This window comes from Perca flavescens, chromosome 14 (assembly GCF_004354835.1).
Source record: "Perca flavescens isolate YP-PL-M2 chromosome 14, PFLA_1.0, whole genome shotgun sequence".
Taxonomy (NCBI): Eukaryota; Metazoa; Chordata; class Actinopteri; order Perciformes; family Percidae; genus Perca; species Perca flavescens.
In genome coordinates, this window is record NC_041344.1 from 8,656,634 (window position 1) to 8,681,848 (window position 25,215).

Sequence of the window (25,215 nt, forward strand, 5' to 3'; positions counted from 1 at the left end):
CGCCCCGACACACAACAACGCTATTTCTAAGCCTTTCACTCATTTTTCGATTGCAAACACTTTTTCAACACTACTATTTCAGCATTACAAATCAATCAGACTTTGTTTTGCCCAAAGTGCATACAATACAAAAAAGTTTTTGCCATTTGATGCAAATGCTTCATTTTGACATGTGTTTATGGTATTTTGAAGGATATGTGAGGCATTTAGTATTTTGTGTGTGCAGTTTTGGGAATTGTGTGTAGAGTTTTGAAAAAAGGAGACATAGTTTTGAAAACGTGTGTAAGCAGTTGGAAAAAAAACTGTGGCGGAGACCTTGACCTTGGACAGCGTCAGCAGCACAAACTGAGAAGTAGGACTGAAAGAGCAGCCATAAAGGGTAGGGAAAGATTAGGACCTCGGTTATAAGTAGGAAAACTACCTGCTGATATTGCCATCATACACTGCGAATGTAAAAATATGTAATGGTGCAAAAAAACGGACCGGTCGACCCCACTTTCCCTCATCCACTTTAACAAAAAAAGTTACAAAAACTACAACTCACAAGTGATGATGACATAACTCTGGGATAATCACAGACTGATGACGTCCGTGTGTAAAGTCTAGAGGGGGACACCCCCCCCTCCTCCCTCTGTTTCACCGAATAAATGTAGCCTACAACAGAATGGAGAAGTCGTGCAGATGTAATGCTCGTCTGAGTTTCAACTGCAGAGCGGCTACTTGTGGCTCCGAGCCAGAAATGACGATTCTTACCGGAGCTTCCCGAGGACCGCCGAAACTACTCCCGATCTGGACCCTATTGAAGTCTGTTGTTGTCGGGTAGGGGGGTGATGGGGTGGACGAGATTAGCGAAATAAAGAAGAAGAAAAAAAGGAGATTTCCAGAAAGCCATCAGTCCTGAGCCCCTCCCAGTTCTGTGATTTTCGGATTCGAGGACTGACGAAGGTAATTACCATCATCCAGTTATAATTATATATTACAACAACTGATCTTTTTTTTCTCTCAATATTTCGTTCAAGTGGGGAAGATAGTGGGTTAAGTTCTGCAGTTTTTCCTTCGCTGTTTGACTGTTGTAGTGCTTTTGTTGAGCGGACCCTTAAACGGCAGTAACGGCTGATTTAGGGCGTGTAACCAACAGCAACGAAGCGAAGGCATGCAGGATGGCTGCAATCACACAAAAATTAAACAGTTAACGGTTTCTCAGCATTCCTGAATTGCTCGGCAAAAATGATGCAATTCACAGTTTTCAGACAGGAATCCAAGCATTGCTCAGACGAGACATTAGTTAATGAGGTATTTGTGGACCGAGTGGCCTCCTTCCTTCTCCCAATTGTGTTAATTCCGTAAATCCATTCATCTTTCTGCTGCTATGTAGGAGACGACTCACATTAACACAGTATTTACAATCTGATGCTGTTAATCGCATCACCAAGTGGTTTTAAAGCACGATATTGAAATGATTGCATGAATGTTCCCCAGGCTGTGGTGCATTATCACGTCTTGTGTTCGGGATATACCCGTCTGACTTGAGGGCTATTTTCTGGTCCATCCCGATGGAAATGGTTACGCAATGTACTGGCACACATTAGAGCTGCTGACTAAGTATTTGTCACCTAAGAGTCTTAAGAGAGTATTGAATGAGGGCAGTTCCTGATATCCTATGACAAATTAATAAACCAAGTCATCTCAAAGGGAAAGATAGGTAAGATAATATGCCATTTGTTTTGTAACATATCTCGTCCACCTCGATATGTAATGGTTTTTTGTTTCATCTTCAGCTAAAACTGCATTTTGTAGGCTTGTGGTATGGCAAGTGTCCAAACCGTCACAACTGATGTCTGTGAAAGCATGAAACAAAGACAGAGAGAGAACACATGCTTTATTCCTAGACGTTAAAACCAAGTATGTTATGCTCAGACTGTGGCATTAGAGTGTCGGACTGTGGTTATAAATCCACAGTCAACTTCTCTTTCATTCTTCATTCATTCACTCTCATTTCCCCTCCCCATCTATCATCCGGACATCCCCACTGGGACAGTCCCCATTCATGCCAGTCGTGACACACCCTGGGCTGCACCAGCAGCTGCTCCTGGCTTTATGGGCTGCGTAAAAAGGTGGGGAGGGGGAGTGGGGGTGGAGCATATGCATGGTCTGGGTGAAGGGGCAGGGGACAAACATGTCCAGGGAGGGGACCCACTTTTAAGGTGCATTGATCTCAGTATAAACTATTTAGATTAGGTTCTATTGAAATAGCCTAAGTTCATTTAACTATTTTCATGTTAAAAATGGATAAATAGACACATGAGAGAGCCTCTGAATTAGCATTTTTAACTAGACACAAGGCTCTTAAACTCTGGCTAATGAAGTTAGTCGATAGCAGCAATGGTGGAGAGAGCTTTTGAATAATAAAAGCTCAAGAACAAGGAGAAACCATCATATACATTTGAAGGATATTTAAGGAGAAGATAATACAGGGAAGACAAGGCAGAACAAGACAGAAGTGTTTCAAAGGAGAGAAAGGAGAGCAGATACACTTTCTTGAAACTTGAGAAAATGAAGTACACGGTTAGAGCAAACACTGACAAGTGTTTTCATATATGGCAGCCTTTTCTATCATATTTCGCAGACTCGTGTGATGTATTTTGTACTTAGTCTTACCAGACTAAGTTCTGTTATATTTTGTATATATGCATATGATTCCAACTAAGCCAGGGTGGGGTGGATGGTTTGTGTGCTTTTTTTGTTCGTATGATTTGTTGTGCTCTGTCATTTTGTGTACAGTACAAAAGGTCTATTTTCAAAACTTGATTCTGTTTTCAATACAATATGTTTCAAAAAAGAGAGCGACACAGGGAAGTAGAGAGCTAAGAGAGATAATACTGTAACAAGACGAGGATGGAGGCATGATGCTACCGCCTTCCTGGCTTGTGTGGGAGAGGAGAGATGAGGGCAAAAAAAAAGGCTCTTTAAAGTCCGTCAGGCAGGATGGATGTCAGGCTGATGAGATCAGCCTGAAAGATGTAACCTCCGCTCGTCTCACTACGGGGAGGCTGCTGGATGAGTCACACACAGTTCAGTCAGCGCTGTGACTCCTACAGGAAGATTGATCTAACTGGTTAGAACAGGTGACAGGAGAGCAGTGACCCCATTTAGAGTCCATCAGACTTTTAAAATGGACATCACTCCCTCAGACAAAGGACAATGTTTACATCCTTATCTCGGGCTTCCTAGCTGACTCTTTCAGTTAGAACACCCAGTGGGGTAACATTAGTGACTCAGAATGGTCTTCTTTAATTACAGCCTGTGTAGTGTTTATGAATAAAAAAAACACTTAATCATCATCAACCCTTCAGTTTTCATCAAATTCAAAAAATCAAATCATGTCTTAATTTGTGTTGTGTTTACTCATAGTAACCCCCCTCCCCCCTCCCCATAGGGACAGCAGAATTTTTCTTCTTGGGTTGTAATGGTTGTTATGGCTTTCAGTTGTATTCTTTAAATACATAATCGCTACTCTGACTGCACTTTGCTCAATCCATTTTTCACATGGCAGTTTTTGAATATATGTGTGTGCAGTATGACCTTTCCTGTATATAATCAGCAGCAACCTCTAATTTTCTCATCCGATGTACGGTATAGTTCTTAGTATTAAAAGAAAAAAAACTCTTCATGAGGGTTCTGAGGGGTGGATAAGTCAAACAAACAGGACTTTAACCTTGGGGACTGTAGTTTGTGTCACGTGTGAAACCAAATGTCAACATTATACGTTTTTTAAAGTTTCCCATAGGGACAGCAGAATTGTTCTTTGTGGGTTTTAATGGGGGAAAGTTTGTCAATGATAGGCCTCTTCATGGCTTTCAGATGTATTCTTTAAATACATAACCGCTACTCTGACTCCACTTCGCTCAATCCATTTATCACATGTCAGTTTTTGAAGATATGTGCATGTGTGCAGTATGATCTTTTCTCTATATAATCAGCAGCAACCTCTAATTTTCTCACCAGATGTATAGTTCTCTCCATCAGTGAATCCAACCTGTGATTTATTTCTTCCTAGCACTCCGGCACGAGCAATCACTCATGCAGTAGGCTAATGGCTCTGTAGGAGGGTATTGAAACCGGCTTCGCAGGGCACCGATTAGAAAATATGCTGTGATTACTGTGTTCTGCTAAGGGACTGGAAGTCTCTGGAGCAGTTTTTCTGCCAACTTTAATGCTAGGGCGTCGTTTGGAAAGTCACTTTGCGTCTGATAGCAGTGGGAGTACATGGGCTTTCTTCTTTAAATAGCACTCTAATCCCCCATCTGAAGAAGCTGGCAGAAATTCAATGGCTTTTTGATATTGTTCTCCCTTTCAGTAGATGCAGTGATTCACTCTATTCTATAACGCTGCAGTGAATACAATCAGGAAAATAACTTATATTCATTTGCTAACTTTTTTGCAGAATGAAATCTATAATACAGCACACATTAAGATGGAGGTGATCTCATTTTAGTGAAAACATGTAATCAACAGGCCTTTGGTATATATACTGTATATGAAAGGTTCAGAAAATCTAAACATTAAAAAGGGGTGTTTCGCTCAGTCGCTCATGACTGTTCCCTAAATTGCTTAACAGGCTTTTTGAATTCAGTCGAATCAGCTGTATAGTTGTCGTTGAAACTGCAGTGATGTCGGAAAACTCAGATTTGTTAGTTTTCACCCAAATGGCAGTCTTATACTAAGAGTAGTATCAGAGATGGCTTAGAACATAATCATTTGTCATACTAAATATGGTTTTTAGCTGTGTAAATAATGTAGCAAAAGAAAATGTGAAACACATTATGCAAATACAGCATAACTATTGATCCATTCACATGGTGTTCACTACACTTACAAATAAGGCCGCGCCCACTTAGGAGACAGGATGGGTGTACTGTTTCATACCGTTTTATACAGTTGACGCAGCATGTAATGCGCTATCTTTAGTTATAGAACATCTTAGTATTAAAAGAAAAAAACTCTGCATGAGGGTTCTGAGTGGTGGATAAGTCAAACAAACAGGACTTTAACCCTGGGGACTGTAGTTTGTGTCACGTGCGAAACCAAGTGTCAATATTATAAGTTTTTAAAGTTTGGTAGTCTACATAAATTAACTTTCTTACTTAACGTTCCTAACGTAATATTCTTCACTACACTAATGTTAGCACTTTAACCCAAATCACGTCTTTTACTAAACCGACCCAATGTTATATTGTATTATATAAGTACATGAAAAACAAGTTTTGTGGCAGAGAAAAGTATATACTTGCAAAAGATACAATAGAGAAAATGTAGGAATGTCACTCTTGTGGCAAAGATTTGTCATTTTGTTGTGGTCTTGTTCTTGTATTGGGAAATGCATCCATTGTCCATAATCCATAGTTTCTGCTCTGTAATTTCACACCTTCAGAACTAGTTGACCACATTTGGCAATGCTGTTTCCCATTCAAATCTTCTCTCTTTCTTTCTGTCCCTCCCACTATCTATCCATCTAATTATCCCACCTTAATAACTCTGTGCTACTGCTGTTTAGTCTAATCCAGTGCAGTAGACGTGAAAGGTCAGAGTCACTTCATGTCAGCTGGCCGCTGTCCCTCTCATCGTCCCAATGGGATTACCGTGCACTCTTAGGGAGAAAGACTTTATTAATCCTTCTTGGGGAAATTCAATGTTTTCATTCTGTTAATACAAAACACACATGCACATGCATTGGAGAGATACCAGAGTGATCGGATCTGGTCTCTTCCATCACTGTTTCTGTTTTCTTTACCGCTCCTCTTCCTGCTTAATGTCTCTCTCTGGTTTGTGGTCATGTGTCGTGAGTGGATATCTGATCGACAGGAGACGAAGAAAGCTGCTCTTCAGCTCACACACACAGGGCAGGGCCATGTCTCTGACTCACACACACACGACTCTCTTTGCTTTGAAGAGACTTTATAAAATTTGGCTTAATAGTTTTATTTTACTTTAAAGCAGCGCTATAGCTTTTCTTGTCATGGACTTTTTACAGTGCTCTCCCTTAGTATTTCATTTGTAGTAGGTAGTTCATTTGGGAAATGCTATAAAGTGCAGCCAGGTGGTGTAGAGCTGGAGGCTGCAGGGGACTTCTCTTCCATGTTTTGGACACAGATTGAAATTGGCATATTCCTACTTCGCTGAGGTGTTTTTCAATTAAACACCCAAATTAGCAACACATCTTAACCTTAAGTAAGTTAACCTATTCTTAAGTCAAATAAAAATAACGATTATTACGGCAGATATATCTCTTTCTAGAAAGCCGTGATCATGCCATACTCATGCTATGAAATGCTTTTTTAATTTGATCTGTAATGTGTGTGGGTTCCTTCTTTTCTTCCAGAGACCGACCATTCGAGATGAAAGTAATCAGCGCTGCAGTGCTTAGCGCCCTGTTCTGCACCGGTAAGCACATACTTAATCAGTCACTTGGGGGAAGCGGGTTTGGATAAATGAATGGCTGAAACAAACGTCCTGCAAAGCTTGTTTCAACTGAATGATTAGCACGGATCCTGTGAAAACCACACCAAAGGAAGCTGTTTCAATTATTTTTGTGATCTATTCATTTCCACTAATTTGCTTTTCTTTCCTGTCTCATGAGAACCTCCGATTGTATTTACATATGGTCTATTTTTATCTGCATTTACATTTCAAACGCGTTCATACTTTTTTGGGGAAGTGGTTTTTAATAAGAAGAAAGTAACTGATTTATTAAGATCTTTGTTTTTTTATAAATCAGCTGACACAAAAAGATGTATTTTAAAATAAACTCCTATCTTTTATTTCACAGTTGTGTCAGCGACTTTGAAAGGTAAAATGGCATGCTTGTTTGGATTTCAGTGCATGTCTAGGAATGCTTTTTGAGAAGTAACAGATTAATAGATAGATTATATGCATGTGGAAAGATAGTGATAATGTGATCAGGTTCAAATCCGGCCAATTCAATTCAATTCAATTTTGAATTGAAAAAAGAGAAAGCGAATAAGGAATAGCAGGCCGTCTGTGGTATCTAATGAAACATTTCTATCAGTTAAAAAGGAAGAAAAGAAAGCCTTCTTCGGAGAGGACATTCACATCGACGTCCCGCCTGGGAACCTCGGCGAGGTTGTGTTCATACCCAGGACCAACCGGTCGTCTGAGGTGGTTCTGCTGCGAGCGGGAGTGGTGGTGACCCCCCGGGGCCATCTCAACTCTCTGGGCCACCTGGTGCTGGAGGACATGCAGGAGGAAGATGAGGGGGAGTACATCATTAAGAACACCAACAACCCCAACGCAGCCCAGCACCTCAAGCTCGTTGTCAGGGGTAAGACGTCTGCTGTACTTTTATGCAGAGGTGGGGCGAGCGTTAGAAAGTGTGGTTACACTTTACTTGAAGGTATCTACATAAGAGTGACATGACACTGTCATGAACGTGTCATAAACAATAAAAACAAGTCATAAACGTTTATGACATAACGCTTCTTTTTGTGTCATTTGTTTTTTGTCATGACAGTGTCATGTGTTCATGACAGTGTCATGTCACTCTTATGTAGATACCTTCAAGCAAAGTGTTACCGAAAGTGTTTTCCCCACCTAGCGGTTGTCTGTCAGTTCAATTTACCTACTTTCATTCAATTTTGGGTGTTTTATTCCATTTTATAGGATTTACTGTATATCAAACAAATGGTTTCAAAACAGTATCCTGACTAAACTCAGAAAATGAACCAGTCTGTGATCCACTCAACATCCTCTGACTATTAGTCAAAATTATTCATAACTTTTGTTTTTTTTTATACTCAAAAACTAGGTATAATGTCATTTAAATTAGGTGTATTGACCATGAATAAAAAAAGAGTCAAAAATGTCGGGAGAAAAAAACTGTTTGTTTGTTCATATGCATTTTTTAATTTTGACCCGGAAGGACAACAAGTTCATGGTAGACGGGAAGACAACACGAGGGTTAACCGATAGAGTAGGTCTAGACCACAATCTATAATTTACAGAGACTCAACAATTCACAGTCACAGTTTTGGCACTGAAAACTGCTCTGGTGGGGGAGGAACAACTTGTGCAAAGACTTTGGTATCTTCTCCGGAGAAATACTGAAAATAAAGGTATACAGAACTGTGGAAAGAATTACTGTACAAACATATTTACTAAATAACTAATTAGATGAACAGTGGCCCTAATCTTAGCTATGTAAAATACAATAACATGCTAGTTAGTAAGCTAGCTTAATTCTGTTCTGGATCACCAGCATGGAGTCTACTTAGCGTAGCTATAACTGAATACTTAGCAAATATGCTGTATCAAATGGAATATTTAGGACACACAAAGGACTACAATAATGTCATGTAACGTGTTACTGAAAAAGTTAGCTATTTGCTATATCGCAAAAGTCACGTATAATTGAGCAAATCGTATGTTGTTTAAGGGTTAGTATTTGTCACACAAGTTATCAAAGATTAGATTCTGTTAATAAGGTCTGAAGATAAGGAACAAAACAACCAACAATAAATTTCACCATTGACCATTGAATCCTCTGCAAAAACACAAAACAGTTATAAAAACAGATACAAATATAAATAGTGATATACATGAAAATAAACATTCCATATGCCACATACACTCACACACACACACACACACACACACACACACACACACACACACACGCAGCACTTCCAGGTACCCTAAGCACACACACACAGACACACACAAACACACACACACACACACACACACACACACACACACACACACACACACACACACACACAATGTGTACACATTGACTTTCATCACATCATGACAAAGTTGCAGGCTCTTTGACAGATGTCCCACTTATTTCTTCTGGTGTGTTGATCAGATTGCTCTTTGGAGCAAGTGGTGAAGTACGGAGAAACTTACTACATCCATCTCAACCAGGTGGAAGGCCCCATCACTCTGGAGTTCAGGTACTGTCAGTTAAACAGAAAAAAAGTAATCTTTATTCATTATTATATTAAATATAATATATAATGTATAATTCTTTAATTGAAATGTAAAGCCAAGATGCCCTATATTCAATACATCTGTTGCATTGTAATGTAACAATATTTTTATGTGTGGTCTTAAAATGAATAAATAGGACAGACAAATGCTGTTGCTCTACTGACAATTCAGACCTCTGACCACACCCCAATCAGTGATGTCACAACAGGAGTTTTCATTCAGCAATTAGAGGTAAAACACCTGCTGTGACTCACTGTCACTGATTGGGTTTAATAGGATGTACACTCTCTGCTAATGTGTTAGTTTAAGCAACATTTTATTCTCTTCTCTTGTATTCTAAGGCCTGGTCTGGTTCAGGCCAATCACAGTGAGATACATGGTACAACAGAGCCTCCGCCCGTGGTGCTGTACAACCAGACGGTGGTGCTGCCAGATTACGTGGACCGTCTCAGCGTGTCAGAGAAGCGGGTGACGCTGCACTCGGTCAGGATGACGGACGAGGGGAGCTTTACAGTGCTGGACCGTGAGGGCAAAGTCAAGAGGAGGAACTGTCTGAATGTCAGAGGTGACGAGAGATTTGAGCTTTGCTGCCACCTCTCCACTTTAAAGTGCCCATATTATGCTCATTTTCGGGTTCATAATTGTATTTAGAGATTGTACCAGAATAGGTTTACATGGTTTAATTTTCAAAAAACACCATATTTTTGTTGTACTGCACAATGCTTTTAGGTCCTCTTTTCACCCTGTGTGTTCAGGTCTCTATTTCAGCTACTGAGTGAGATATCCTATTTCTGTAGTATTTTTGTTGGGATTCGCACATGCTCAGCAGCAAGGCAAGGCTCACATCAGCTAGCTGTTTCTCCAACTTCTGTCAGGGCAAGGCAGGATTAGCCAGGAGTCTTCTTCTAAATGAGGGCGCACTTCCAACTTTCAGGAATACCTGAAGAATAGGGACATGGAAGTAGTTATTTTGTAGATTATGGTGAACTTGTATGTGTTTTAGCAGTGTTTTGCCATTGAGAACGAGGGTTTTGGCTAGTGACGTAGAAAACCGTGCAGATTTTGAACAGCTCACCCGGAGACTGAAGGCAGGTTACATTCAGAAACCCGTATCTCACTCAAAACAACCTGGAGTTTTTTTTTTTCCAAGTTTGTATGCGTGTGGAAGCACCAGAGACACAAAATAACACCCCAAATCCCAGAAAAAGTGATTTTTTTTTTTCATAATATGGGCACTTTAATTGACTGAATTGTCTGTAAAATGTATATGCTGGTGTTTGATGCATCTGAGAGTGACTGATTTAAGTGCATTGTTGATGTACTTAAATTAGAAAGAAAATGTCCCTTTTGATATAAGCCTACACAGTTCTCACTAAGTGTTTGTTGTCTATACCTTTATCATCAAAAGGCTTTTTGTGTTTCTCACATTGCACATTTATTATCTTGGCCTAGTGTTACTGCCTACATTATTGATTCTTGAGTGTATTACCTTTTAAATATCTTAATGCTTTAATCTAAGAGAAAGTCATACGGCTTTATTTCATTTATTTAAAATGAGGTTAAACCTGCCTGCAGGGATGCTTGGCCGCTGCAGCATAAAAGATAAAAATATGTCAAGAACACATTTACTTTAATGGAGGTTAGGCAACACAATATTATCACTAATACTGATAACTGAGATACAATGGTTTCTGTAAGCTAAACAATATCTTGGCATTAAACAAGACTCAGGCTTATGGCGGTGGTTTAAACTAAATGTTATATTCAATACAATCAACGTGCCTAAAAATGGTACATATGGACCTAATTAATAATACTGTACATCTGCAAGATGTGAAAATGCGCATCATGGCCTGTCCACATTATTAAGGTGGCGGTGCAACTTTATGTGCATTTTTCGAGCAATTTATGCTATTGTCGCTAAAACTCGGATATTTTGCTATTAGCTGTTTACTGTAACCATTACACATGTGCCACACTCTGGGAAATAAGGGTTCAAAAAGGCTTAAATCAAAGGAAACCCTAGAAACATGTCAACATTAGCATAACCACATTGCTAATATAGTTATTGTATACTGTGTACATCTGTTTCTATTTCTCTCCGCAGAACACCAGAACTTCCTGTATCCCTCCCATGGAGAAAACCTGAAGGTGAAACTCTACCGGGACTATACCAATGTTAACGTTGTCTACAGGCCCAAATCAGGCAATCAGGACCGGGTCATCCTGGACCAGGGGGTTCTGGTGACACCGCTGGACCCTCTGCTGGAGGGCAGGCTGACTGTGGAGAGATCGGAGCTCAGCATAAAGAAGGTCCAAGTGGCAGACTCGGGTGTCTTCAAAGTGACAGACCTGGATGGGTTTCCCGTGGCTCATGTCTACATAGAGGTAGAAGGTAGGAATCAAATACACATTTAATTGATCAACGTACTGTATTTAGTTCTGATCTTGCTTTATTATGAGCTAATGCATTGTATGTTCTCATGCCTTTTTAACCCACCAACCATCTAATGTGATGTAAAGAGCTCATCAGCTGTAGATTGTTTAATAAAGGTGTTTCTATCAAAAGGAACATGTGGTGCCAGTCAGAGTAATGCAACTGCAATAAAGCATGTAATAAAGTACAGCTACATTCAGGCTGGAACATCCTGTGTGAGTGCCAACCAGAGCTTATGTACATTCAGAGCCTTTCTGAGGCAAATGAGATAATGACTATCGGTGAATAAAGAGCAGAAACATCTTTTAAAATGGTATTCCACTGATTTAGCTTTTCACTTATATAAAATTGTTGGACAATAGACGGTATCAAAATCAATGCAGCAGAACCAGATATATTGTCTTTTAACTTTTAACTCCACACCCAACCAAAGGCTTCATACAACTTAGTAGCAATTACTTGATATAATATGTAACAAAAGATGGAGCAATGTACACAGTTTAGTGCTTTACGATATTGCCTTTTTTATAGAGCGATTTATTTGAACTAAACTTTACGGTAGTCATAAATGAAAATAATGAAACTGTGCCATGATAGCAATAACACACTGAAGGATGTGCAACACCATGAGATGTTGACACTTAATGTGCTGTGTGCCATAGAGCTGTTTCCATTTTTTTTCCTTTGCCATGTAAAAAAAAAAGAATTGAACTCATTTAAATACAAAAATGATATATACCCAACCTTAGAAATACACACAAGTACAAGCCATAGTTCTGCTTTATATTTTAAATGGTTGGCAGCAGGCTGCCAATGAATGACTGATAACAAAATAAAAGGGACTTAAACCAGTGGTTCCCAAACGCTTTCATGTCAAGGAACCGTAAACTGACACAAAAATGTGATAAGATTTCATCCCATGGTCCCCCATATGATAGGATTATTTGCTTTTAGCTGTTTTATTACAGAAAGTGTATGAAACCCATGACCAAAATAGCCATACATTCTGTCATTGATTTACTTATGGATGGTATTATAGTTAAAATATATTATTCCCCTTTTTGGAAACCACTGACTTAGACAATGGAATCGGTCTAATGTAAGATTGCCATGCTATAGATATCTTTGGAGCTGCACGGGGAAAAAACGTAGTCTTTAACTAGATAATAACCAATATTTTAATGCAAATTAACATTAACTATGAAACTACTAATTTAAACAAGATACAGTCTTAACAAGAAACGTAGATAAAACATGGGTTCTGCAGTCACAGAAGGCTTATTATTTTTCTCTGTTTGTCTCCGTCTCAGCCTATAAGCTGCCTCCCCTGACAGTAGCCATCCTCTCCCTGCTGAGCGTGATCGCCTTCATGCTGCTGGTGTGCCTGCTGTCCTGTGTCTATAGAATGCACAAGAGGAACGAGAAGAACAAGAAGCTGATCCTCATTGCTCAGCAGGCCGGCAAGGGAGACGGCGAAGCTTTCAGACAGGTAACATCCACTTATAGGGCACTGCCATCATTTTTCATTTCTCTGTGAGGGGGGAATATTGTAGAGTCACTGCGCTAGGAAAAGGAAAAGGCTCTGGTGGAACGGTGGGCCTGTAGGCAAAATTAGTAGATGTGACTCATGGGAAGAGTGAGGTGTGTGTTTGGTGGCTTGGAAATTATCAAAAGGGTGAGGAGGGTTATGTTCCTGCTGTGGTCATCTGCTCCACTTCCTCCCTTACAGTGCTGGACCTGACACATATAGTTACAGCCAAAATAAAGAGAGCAACATGGCAGAGGATCATTATTTTTATTAGGTCACTATGTGGTGTTATGGCCAAAATCTTCTATCCCGATATACAGTAGGTAATTTCATGTCTTGGTAACTACATATATATATATATATATATATATATATATATATATATATATATATATATATATATATCACAATATAGTGTGTTTTCTTGTAATTTAATATATAGTCTATATAAAATGACCACATGCATGCGTGAATGAAATACTTGACAAATAAAAAAGTATTACGATAATTTTTTCATTTTATTAAGCTCTTTAGTTCAAAATGAACCCAACGTGCGAGGATCAGAATGTAAAGCGTTCTCCAAATGATGTAAATATTGCCGTAGCGCAGTTCTGTTCCGTTTTTCGACATTGCAAAAAAAAGAAAAAAGAAAAATATATACCCGCCAAGCACGCCAAACACTACATTGCGTTAGTTAATTAAGTCAAAGTTGACTTTTGCTTTGAGACGGGACACGAACAGTGGCCTCCTGGGTCAACGCATTCTCACGAACGGGTCCGTATGATATGATGATTACAGTGCTTAACTTCTCGTAGCTTTTTGAACGAATGGTTCATGAGGACAGGCTGGTTTTGTTTGACCCATCCCTCCTCCCTCGCAGATCTTTGTTGCTCGTCATACGACATCGCCTGACTTTATTCCTTGGAGGCAGCCCTGCTCGTCCTGGCTCACGATCACGTGGTTTATATACAAATACTAGGAGTGCATTACGTACAGTGAATGAGAACAGCCTGATTAAAGTAAACCACTATAACTCTGGCACTGCTCATTAACATGTCTGTATGCTGGATACATAAGCCTGTAACATAAGGCCACAAGTGTGGAAGCTTTGAGCTACAGTAAGCAATTTTCACACATTTTGACCTTGTCACATTTTTCATTTTTTAATAAAGTATAAGCGCAAGTTACAGTCTCAAGCCTGGCAATGAGGGATGCTATCTGTCGCAGACAATAACAAGATTTTGGTACCAGATATTTTTGAGACTGACATTGCAGTGTGCCTTTACACAGGAAACTCATGAGTAGTTGACAAATGAAAATGCGTCTTATCAATTTGTGTAATACAAATCACTGAATGTTTCTGGAATATAGAGCAGCACCCTGTGTTGTCACACAAAGACTCATGATTTATTGTAATTTATAAATGGTTGATTGACTACAAAAGCCTTTTGAGGAGCCATCTCATTCTTACAATGTCAATTTTGAATACTCTTCATTAAGAATGAATTGTGACGGCCCTCAAAGGTTGTTCTGAGCATAAGATGAAATGAAAAAACTTTGATTGTTTTCTAATTTGCAATTTAAAATCATTGCTCTCCCTCTATTCACCTGCTCAATACTGGCTGATTAACCGGCCGAGTGGATGATTTAGAGGAGATGACTGTTCACCCTTCTGTCAACACAACCCTCCACTCTGCGGCCCCAGTTGGGGATTTGTTAACCAACTGAATTTATGGACCAATTAAAAACCCATTACAAACAGATGACTCACCTATAGAAAACACCTAAACATTAGGCTCAGAAATGGATCGCTTCACCCAGGGATAGTTATTTAATACAAGCACCAAATGGTGTAAGAAATATGTCCAGATCAATTGCATGAGGGTTTAATAAAAACACTGTCTATCAGGTCTGTCGTATCTTATCAAAGAAATCATTTTGATGTAATTAAATGGTGGGACTGATTTATCAATGGTTATTTTAGACTTCTTTAATTTGGAATCAAATTAGACAAACTCCATTATCTTTTATATTGCTTTTTGCTAAACTAATAATCAGAGCATTGTTTCCCAAAGGAATGACTTGATGAATTATTTAAAATAGCTGACAGCATCCACAGTAAATAATCTTTAAAACCGGTTTAATGAAAAACCCACTGCAGATAGATGAGTCACTCATTGCAAATAACCCTGAGACTGATTGCACTGCAGAGACTCAACGTGTTTAGACAATATGTCATGTTACTAACTTAGAATATTAAAGCTCTCTTTGAGTCCAGAGTTGTTGAAAGGCCATTTGCAGTATTACGACATTCTGTGGCGACATTCTGGGGGGAAAAAATCACAAGCGGAGCTCCCTTTAGTGAGGTGTTTTCTGTCACCCAGCAGTGGTAGGTCCGCCAGAGAGGGTAGGCGGAGCTAACGCAACAGACTCGCTCCTCAACTCACTTGTGTGTGTAAAGCGGCGTACTGTTTCTTTCCGTTCTCTGCTGGCGTTGCAGGTTACCGGTCACTATGGCCGACTGAACAAAGAAAGGGCGACGACCACAAACGACAAAAAACACACCCTGCAGTTATCGCTTATCGTCACAGGTCGTCGTGATTGTCACTTTAAGGTTTTGAACAAATGTGTGTGATGTAAAATTTGTGTGTGATGTCACATTAATGTTACTTATGTTTGTCTCTGCTCTCTCCCTCTTCCCTGTTACTGTATGTGTGTTGCAGTGTATTTGTAATGTCATCCTGGATTCAGTTTTCTATCCTATATAAAAAAAAAACATTCAGGGAATAGAAACACATTCAGGAATTTTGCAGCATACAGCTGACAGTTAGACACAATATTCCTTATTCTCACGATTGCATGAAATTTTAAATTGCATTACATGTTGCATGTTGCAACACAAAAACAATTTGCTGAATTTGTAGGATACACGTTTAACCTTTTTTTATTTATTTAATTATCCATACAGCTACATACCTCATCCAAGGTTGTGTGGTATTTGTTTTTAATATTATATTTGATAAGTGTGTGGTGTTTTAATAATGTGCATTTTGGTTCAGTTTGAGTGAATTGAAAATACAGCTGTGGAAATGAGGCCTTACAGCTCACAGCTGGATGTCTCTGATTGGGTGGCCCAGCTAACGCTGTTGCCTGTGCGTTACGTTTCTCCCTCTTACTTTAAGGAGCCTCAAACGGAGCCTCTTCTTGGTGAGAGAATTGTGTTCCGGCCTCTTTATCTGTTTCTGCTCTACCTTTTGGTGTCTAGCGAAATGTACTTTGCTCTTTTGGCAAACAAGTTCCTTGATCAACTTGCTGTTGTGTGAGAAGATTATTGGTGACAGTTTCAGAAATGTGTGTTCAGTATTTTGTAAATCGTGGTGCTTTTGAGATTATACAAATCCATTAAAGGAGATTGAGCACCATCACACTGAATAAATCCTGGACACTGAGGAGAAACTGCTATCAATCTTAATGAACAGGCCGAAGTTGATTAAAGACCTAATTTGACAAAAACACAATGAATTACCTGAAGTGGATCTGGCACCACAACTTGGGACAAGCTGTCTCTGGGATCCTTACAGACTTTTCAATATTCAATTGATTTTTATGTAGACTATAAGTATGTATCAGTATATTTTAGTATACAGTATGTGAGGGTCAGATAGCTCCATTTCTTTCATGAAGTGGATATCATGTAAACCGTGTGGGACTAGAAACCGAGAGCAGCCAGAAACGTATAAAACCAATCTAAAAATATAAAGTATACTTTGAAAATGATTGACAGTAGCCTGTGTAAGAAGGAAAAAAATCAACATCTTGGCAAACGCGCTTTCTGAATGGAGGTTAGACGTAAAGATCCATATCAATGGCAAATAGCATAGGAGGCCAGTTATATGTCAGTACTTCATTCGACAAAGCTGTGTTGGTTTGACAAGCTCGGTCAACAGTGCGGTCTGTCTTCCAGGATTTTAGATATGGTTTTGAACCAGGTCGGGGTGCACGCTGCAAAAATGTCCATTTTAACAAGTAATTCAATCCATTATTTACTACTAAAATCTTGTGTTTCTCAAAACAAGTGATAATCTGTTTGGCTCCCTGTCAGTTTGTGAAACTAGAGAAGGGAGACCAGAGCTTTTCACTTGCTTTAAGAAAATTTTATTTTAAACTTAAGTGTAGAGACTAAATGACCTGTTAGCTCTCCTTTATGTATTGGTGTGTGTAACTGCAGCTGACCAGGGGTATTAGAGAAAGTCACACTAATGTCATGTGTGCCACCTCTGCTTTGCCTTTCTTGCTTTCCCTCCTTGTTTCTCTTTCTTTCTTTCTCTCTCCGCTGATAAACGGCTCAGATGTAAACCTGCAGTTACTCATAAACAATCTAGTTATAAGTGCCGACATGTAGCGTCACTGCTGTATTTAACATACAGTATGTGGCGATTCAGCTAGCAACACACACACATGCACATATTCCTTACTTTGATGTTTTATTGCGTAGGCTGATTATAAGGTAAATATCCGATGTGTATGTGTATGTGTGGGTGTCTGTGCTAGTTTTGCGTGTGTTGTATGTGTTAAGGGCAGTAGTGATTAACCTGTATGAGTAGGCTTTATTAAACCATCCATGATACACAGTAGATATGTGTCCTTCTGGAGAATTGTTACTGCGTAATCACCTACTTGCCCAAAAAGTGTTTTTGTGTGCTGTCAGTGTTTTTTTGTGTCTGTCTAGTTTCTTAGATGTTTTGTGTTCATATTCTAGTGTTGAAGCGATAGATTCACACGTGACATTGAGACTCTTCCCCTGTGGCGTGCTGTTTTTACATTTATTCCCAAATGTCAGAAACCAAAGACACAAATTACTTACCTTTTAGTGACTAATAACTATTCTTCAGGTTATTAGTTGGCCTACTTTTTCTTTTTTTTACATTAGTAAAGTCTATTTTTTGAGGGATGACAAGTCAGTAGGATTCATCTTTTGTAAACCATGAATGTCTGTATAAAATCTCATCTTTAGAGCTATGTAAAGTACATTTTTACTATTACATATAAATAGTATAAATACATTTTTTAGTTATTAGCTTTTTAGTACTCACTATTATTACTTATTACTACTATTATATTATTACTAACTGTTATTTAACACAAAAAAATACAATTTCTTTCTTTCATATCAATACTTTACTATTAGCTAATGAATAGTGATGGGCTAGTATTTAAATAAAATGTACTCTTTATTCCCTGCCAAGACTAATAGTTTCTATTTTACACTATATTAAAATGAAAACATTAAAATAAGACTTCATTTGAATAGTATTAGTGTTTCTTTAAAAGTAAAAAATGATACCAGTAAAAGTGAAATTGTTAAGATTTATTTATTTTTATAATTTTTTGGGCATTTTAGCCTTTAATAAACCAGACAGCTGTAGACAGGAAAGGGGGGAGAGAGAGGGGGAAGACATGCAGCAAATGGCCGCAGGTACGGACTCAAACCATGAGCCGCTGCGTCGAGGATTGAGCCTCTGCATATGGGCGCCTGCTCTACCAGGTGAGCTACCCAGGTGCCCATTAAGATTTTAAACTATTTCACCTACTGGAGTCACTATAAATACGTACTAGTGAACAGTACACAATGAATGTAAAATCAACAGGTCATACCCCCTCGTTTAGCTCATTTATTGTATGTGTACTGTACATGTATTGTTCGGGTGTGTGTTTCTGTATCCTTATGTGTTCCTGTATATACTTACAGAACTCTGTGTGTGTGTGTGTGTGTGTGTGTGTGTGTGTGTGTGTGTGTGTGTGTGTAAATGCTTATAATGTGCCTCTAAATTTTCATGTGCGTATAGGAACTTCTTATGTGTGTTTGTGTATCGACAGTGGAGGTTGAGATGACAGCAGCTGGATTTCCTCGTAGATCAGAGAACAGAGAACGTGTGAGACAATGTCAGCGGCCTTTATGGACTTAACCCAAGAGACATCAAACTCAAATCAATCATAGCTCTCCACCTGAATCTCTCTCTCTCTCTCTCTCTCTCTCTCTCTCTCTCTCTCTCTCTCTCTCTCTCTCTCTGTCTGCTCCTGATTCCCCTGCTCTTTCTCCATGTCTCTGTTTTCTCATCCTACTTATTGTCTTCCGTTAGTCTAACTTTCCATCCACCTCTCCATTGCTGCCCCAATTTACGTCTTTCTTCATCTTTCTTTCTTTTTATCTTGCTTTTCTTTCCTTTCCTCTCCTTCTCATTCTTTCATTGAAAGTCTCTGCGTTGCTCAGTTTAGGACTTTTATCTCACTTACACTTTCTGTCTCACAATTTCTGCTTATTGCTCTTTACTCTTACTTCTCCTACCCCCTCTTTTTCTCTCACTTTTCTCTTTCTTTCTCATCTGTTTTGTACCTTCTCTCCCTGACCAAAAGATGATCCAAAATGGTGCTTCCTGCTAACTTATTTTGCTTTTATTCACATAACATAATCCACAGTATACGTTGACCAGACAGAATATAGTCAGCAAACCTTTAATAGTATTTTTGTGTGGCTATAGATGTATATAAAAAATCAGATACATAAACACAGTTTATAGATCTGTCCAGGTTTCATTTTGGAACAGTTTCTGGGGACAAAGCATGTATTAATTTACCTATTACACATCACATGACACAGACAGCACATTAGTTTTGCATTATATTTTCTGTCAAATGTAACCTGTACAAAAAACCCTGCAAGATTTAGCTCTATAGGATTTCACAACTTATAAAGCTGGTACAGTGTGTGCATTTTTTTTCACTTTCAAATGAATTATAGTATTTTACATTCCAATTTAGTACTATCGACTCACAGCAGGAAGGCTCAGGGTTCAAACCCACCGGCCGGCAAGGGCCTGTGTGGCGTTTGCATGTTCTTTCTGTGGGCTGGGAAACCGGAGCACCCGGGGAGAACATGTCGACCTGTGTCCAGGGTGTACCTCTCGCCCAGCGGCAGCTGGTATGGGCTGAGTCCCCCATGACCCTCTAAAATAATGAAAATAAAGCGGGTATAGCTAATAAATGGAGATCACTAAAAATGGTAAAGTGTTGGCACTGATCACCAGACATGCAGCTGACCAAATGTCAGGTCCTCCTGAATATATTGGAGTGTTAAACGCCTTCCCTTCCCAGCTTCCTCACTTTATCTTTTACACTCATTCTCTCAAACCTGTCTCTATTCACTCCCATTTTTCCTCCGACTTGCTCAACCTCATCTTCAACATATCCATCTTGGTCTTCCCTCTGCTCCTCTCTAACTTTTAGTGCATTTTTTCTCCACTTATCTTTTTTTAGCCTCCCTCGTGCCGTCTTTTTTGCAGTTCAATGGAACCAACATTTTTTTAAAGATTACAGCCCCTTTGGCTCTGTGTCCTCTCAACCTCTAGCCCCAGAAGAATAATTCAGCCTCTCAGTCATATCACACAAACTTCCCCTTCAATATCTTTTGTGTGTGTGTGTGTGTGTGTGTGTGTGTGTGTCTTCTCTAGCAGTGTCTGTGATGTATTTCTCATGACTAGTTGTTTGCAAAAGCTCAGCTGCTGGGACATTATATTGTTGTGGCCACATTTTGACATGGCTCCTGTGTGTGGGTCTGCAGGTGGTCCATGAGGCTTACAACAGGTTCGCCGAGGAATCTCTGATGCACTCTGTAAGTGAGAAGCCCACGGAGAGCACCGAGGTAACCATAAAGGTCAGTGGTGGAACCAAGAAGATGTTTTTTTTCACAGGGGCATTAATACATTGTTGTATTAAACGATTCAGCAACAATACAAAAAAAAATACAACTTAAAGTGTCACTTTGGTAAAAACAGCAGCAAACTGTACATACAGGATACAAGAAGTCTTATTCTGGAATAATAAACCTAATTAAAAAAATATATATATATATATATATATATATATATACACACACACACACACACACACACACACCCCACATCAATGCCAAGTGTAATTAAAAGGCAATCAACCTTAGACTCTCGACTCAGTAGTGGAACAGATTAGATTAAAGTTTATAGGAAGGAGCTTTTGTGTAACTGAAATAAAGACGAGTAAAGAAAGTAAAGTGGTCAACGTTCAGGGAGTTGTTAGAGCTGTTTGATTAGATATTCAGCAGGCATCATGTGCACTCTGACATGGAAGACCAGAATGAAACTACAGAAGCTCCCCCAGATTTGTTGATTTAAACATCCAAAAATGTCTAGACATCTAGGTTATAATTGGACACATTTTATTTACATGTTTTGGCAGGTTTTAAATTACTATCCATTCTGTCTCACTAATGACACGGGGTGTCCATATTTAATGGAGAAGTCTTGTATACATTTTATAGTCTGTATCTTTGGTACAAGTTAATTCCTGCAGATTTGTACTGTATAGTTTTGTTGTCAGTGTTCAGCTTTATTGTCATTTTAGAGATTGTAGCGCAATGAAATGCAGTCGTAGCCCCCTACATGCTACACACACACACACACACACACACACACACACACACACACACACACACACACACACACACACACAGAAAATGTATAAATGGGAAGATATACAGTTACATATATATATATATATATATATATATATATATATCCACACAGAAAATATATTGAATATGTGCAATATCATAATAATAATAATAATAATAATAATAATACGTTTATTTGATATAGCACGTTTTACAGACAAAGTCACAAAGTGCTTCACATGATAAACATTTTTAAAAATACAGTTAGATCCAACAGAAAATAAGCAAGGAAAAAATCCTGTTAGTAGTGTACGGATGGAGCAAGTCTGAAATATAAACAGGTGCCTTACCATGCAAAACTTTATAAGTCAGAACAATAACTTTAAATTGGATCCTGAACTTGATCAGAAGCCAATGTAATGAGTATAAAATTGGAGTGATGTGCGACATCCTGCGGGACCTGGTCAATAGCCTTGCAGCAGAGTTCTGGACCAGTTGTAGACGGTCCTGGGAAGACTTGCTGAGACAGGTGAAAATGGAGTGGCCGGGATGATATAAAACCACGAATGATCATCTCAAGCTCAGATCAAATATAACACCAAGATTTCTCAGTTTGGACTGTACCGCTGAAGAAAGGGACCCCAAAAGCTCCCCGAGCTACCTACCCAGTGCTTAAGTCTTTCAAGCAAGATGTTGTAATCCGCTGTATCAAAAGCTAAGGTCCCGCAGCACCAAAACCGAGCATTCACCCATGCCAGGGGACATTAATAAATCGTTGGACATTCTAAGAAGAGTGGTTTCTGTTGAGTGTTTTCTGACGGAAGCCAGATTGCAAAAAAGGACTAGATGTTAGTGGGAATGAGGGTAGTGCAAAGATAATGGTATAGTAATGTGCAAGAGAACACCAGCGCAACAAAATAGCTCCATGAAAAATTCACAGATGCAATGCATTGTATCTCCATGTAACACGGAAAATAAGTAGTGCTGGTTACATGCGAGTGGAAGGTAAATCTATAAATATGGTCCTAAAAACTTAAATTATTCACATTGCTTCTTCCTGACCTCAATTTTTACCACCTCTTTAACTTCCCTTCCTCCATCCTTCACCACTTCCACTCTGTTGGGAGAATCTGTTTTGTACTCATCTTGTCCCATCCCTCTCTCTTTTCTTGGGCCTCCCCTCACTTTCCACCTCCTTCCGCCTCCTTTTTCCACTTGTCCTGGCTTCTCTTTCTTTCTGCACCCCTTTTGTTATCTTTTGTTCTGTCTTTATACCTCTTTTCTTCCTTTTCTCCTTCCTCTTGTCCTTGCCTTTGGTAATCTCATATTCCCTGTGCCTTTCATCTCCTTTGACCCTCACTCTTTTCTCCTGTCTTCTCCGCTTACGTCTCTCCTCTCCTGTGTTTCCCCCTCCCGCTTTCTCTGTAGGGCCTCGAGGTGTCCAAACCGGGCCGCTACCACACTCTCTCCTCAGACAATTTTCTGGAGCTGAGTGACTCTGGAGTGGAGTTTACCACCTCTGGCCTCCCACTGGACAGTGACACCGATGCGATGACCTACGCCTCCCACAAGCCCCTCCTGAATGCCGTCTTCCCTACAGCCATGACCGAAGAAGTTCACATCGACAGCCCGGAGGCCACCCTGGCCCCCCACGGCGACCTCAGTGCCAGCCGGACCCCTGAGTCCGCCATGAGTGCCAGCCCCGCCTCCAATCCTCGCTCACTTGCAGCTGCCACCCCCGATGGCAGCCTGCACGGTGCTGTCTCACCGGGAGCGGCCTCCAGGGGCACAGCTGCGTCGGATTTAGCCAAAACGGAGGGAGGGGCTGAGAGCGAAGAAGCTGGGCAGAAGGAGGAATCGGCTCAGAGCACCTGAGAGGATGCACCAGGGTGTATTTTTTTTTTTTTTTTTTAACTCATGGTCCTCATACGGTAATGACATCCACAATAATCTGGCTCTGTCTATCACATCCAAACACCACCGAGTCCTTGAACACTGCATTTGAAACATCATAGACAAAATATTCATGCTTGGATTCAGATGTCAGTTTAGCCTAAAAGAAAATAAAAATAAAAAAAAGGCAGTTGCACAAAATGCACAATACAAAATGTCATGCACTTAGCACTGAAAAAAATTGATGCGAAAGGTCAACCTTTAGCTCTATCAAAAGAAGAACAAAGTCATTCTGTGCATATGGAAAATGCATGCATTTAAATTAAACATTAAGGTAGATATAGTTCAGATCTACAGGAAGATGCTGACGTTAGAGTAGATTGACTGCATGCAAGCTTCAATGGGCCGAAGACGCACCGGCTCAAAGGGAAGTTCCGATGATGTGAAAAGGGAAAATGCTCTCAGCACTTTCAGGAAAACACCTAAATGGGATCAAATTATTTCTCCACCTGTTGAACGTTGTCAAAAATAATTACAGGAGCCTGACGGCTTTGACAGCTGGAGTCAGCACGCTCCAAGTAATCAGACAATAATTTCTAAGACCGAGGCTACTGACAACAACAGCTAAGAGATTCTCCTGTATGGAGTCAAATCTCAGCGTGTTGCCTCCGACAGCACTTTTGTCTGCTCTCACAGCATCAGACAAACACTGCAATGATTGCATTTCATCCCACCCACACACAGACACTATTAACAATACGAGTATATCAGAAGGCGTCTCTGCCTCTCAGACTCAATTCCTTGTCTCAGCACTCATTCCCTCCGATATCCATGAGAATAACCTCAACGTATTCTTTCTGAAAAACCTGTAAACTGAAACAAGCTTTGTAGATTGAATAACACCACTCCTACTCCAGTGGTTGTTTCCCTTTCTCTCATATATTTTGTGTCACATCTCCCACATTTAAAGGCATAATCTAAAAGAAACCTGTCGAAACGTCCGCCTCATGTCATTCAAACTAATGATCAATTCCAGATAAAACACCCGCAAGAATGACGGCCAACTGTAGAAACTATCCTCATCTGTTTTTTTGTTGTTGTTTTTTTACCCCCAGTGGAGTTGTCACAAGCCCTATCAGTGCAAAATAAAATTAAGAGAAGACTGTGCATCACTCCAGGGACTTTTGGAACAGCTCCCGAGAACATAATTGGATTCTTGGTCTCTTTTCAGTAGGACCGATTCACGGACACCATAGAGTGAGGAGCGGTGATAAAAGAGACGACAGAGATGGAACAGGCGACTATTCGGGGAACAGATAAATGACTTGCATGATTTAAAGCGTCCTATTTTCATCTCAGCTCCCATCCATCGGAGCTCTGATTATTGTAGCCCAGTTGTTTGCCAAAATGAAGTGACTGGAACGCAGTCGGATCAATCTGAGATAACGAAGCAGCCTACAGCCCCAACGGAATGAGACTGAATAACAGTGATTATGAAAGGGGTGTGTGTGTGTGTGTGTGTGTGTGTGTGTGTGTGTGTGTGTGGGGGGGGGACGTTTCATACAAAGCAACCAACACTATTAGACATTCAATGCTCTGCATGGAGACGTGATTCCTTCCAGCTCAGGAAAAATAGAAAATGAGAAAGATTGGTCATTCTGAGTATACAAAATTCTGAATGAATGGTTACTATCAATAACGCAAACAAAATGGTAAGTCCTTACATTTGCCGCGTGTGCTCTATGAATTCAACCCCACCAACTGTGCAACATACAATTCAGTCATGCTACTATTGACTTTACCAGTAATAGTGTGTAGTATGTATGGTATAGGAAGGTCAAATGTTTACAACCACTCCCGTTT

General features: G+C 39.7%; 1 protein-coding gene across 2 annotated transcripts; it reads left to right on the forward strand.

Annotated features, from left to right (window-relative positions):
- The first annotated feature begins 672 nt into the window (after positions 1-672).
- LOC114568329 (uncharacterized) lies at positions 673-24,877 on the forward strand. Of its 2 annotated transcripts, XM_028597892.1 has the most exons (10): positions 673-945; positions 6,380-6,441; positions 6,827-6,847; positions 7,067-7,339; positions 8,885-8,972; positions 9,351-9,574; positions 11,117-11,404; positions 12,757-12,935; positions 20,593-20,685; positions 22,888-24,877. In XM_028597892.1, exons 2-10 carry the CDS (start codon positions 6,396-6,398, stop codon positions 23,332-23,334), a joined length of 1,659 nt encoding a protein of 552 aa, XP_028453693.1. In that variant the 5' UTR covers positions 673-945; positions 6,380-6,395; the 3' UTR covers positions 23,335-24,877. The 2 variants fall into 2 exon arrangements, with proteins under 2 accessions (XP_028453693.1, XP_028453694.1); XM_028597893.1 differs by lacking the exon at positions 6,827-6,847.
- Positions 24,878-25,215: the final 338 nt, after the last annotated feature.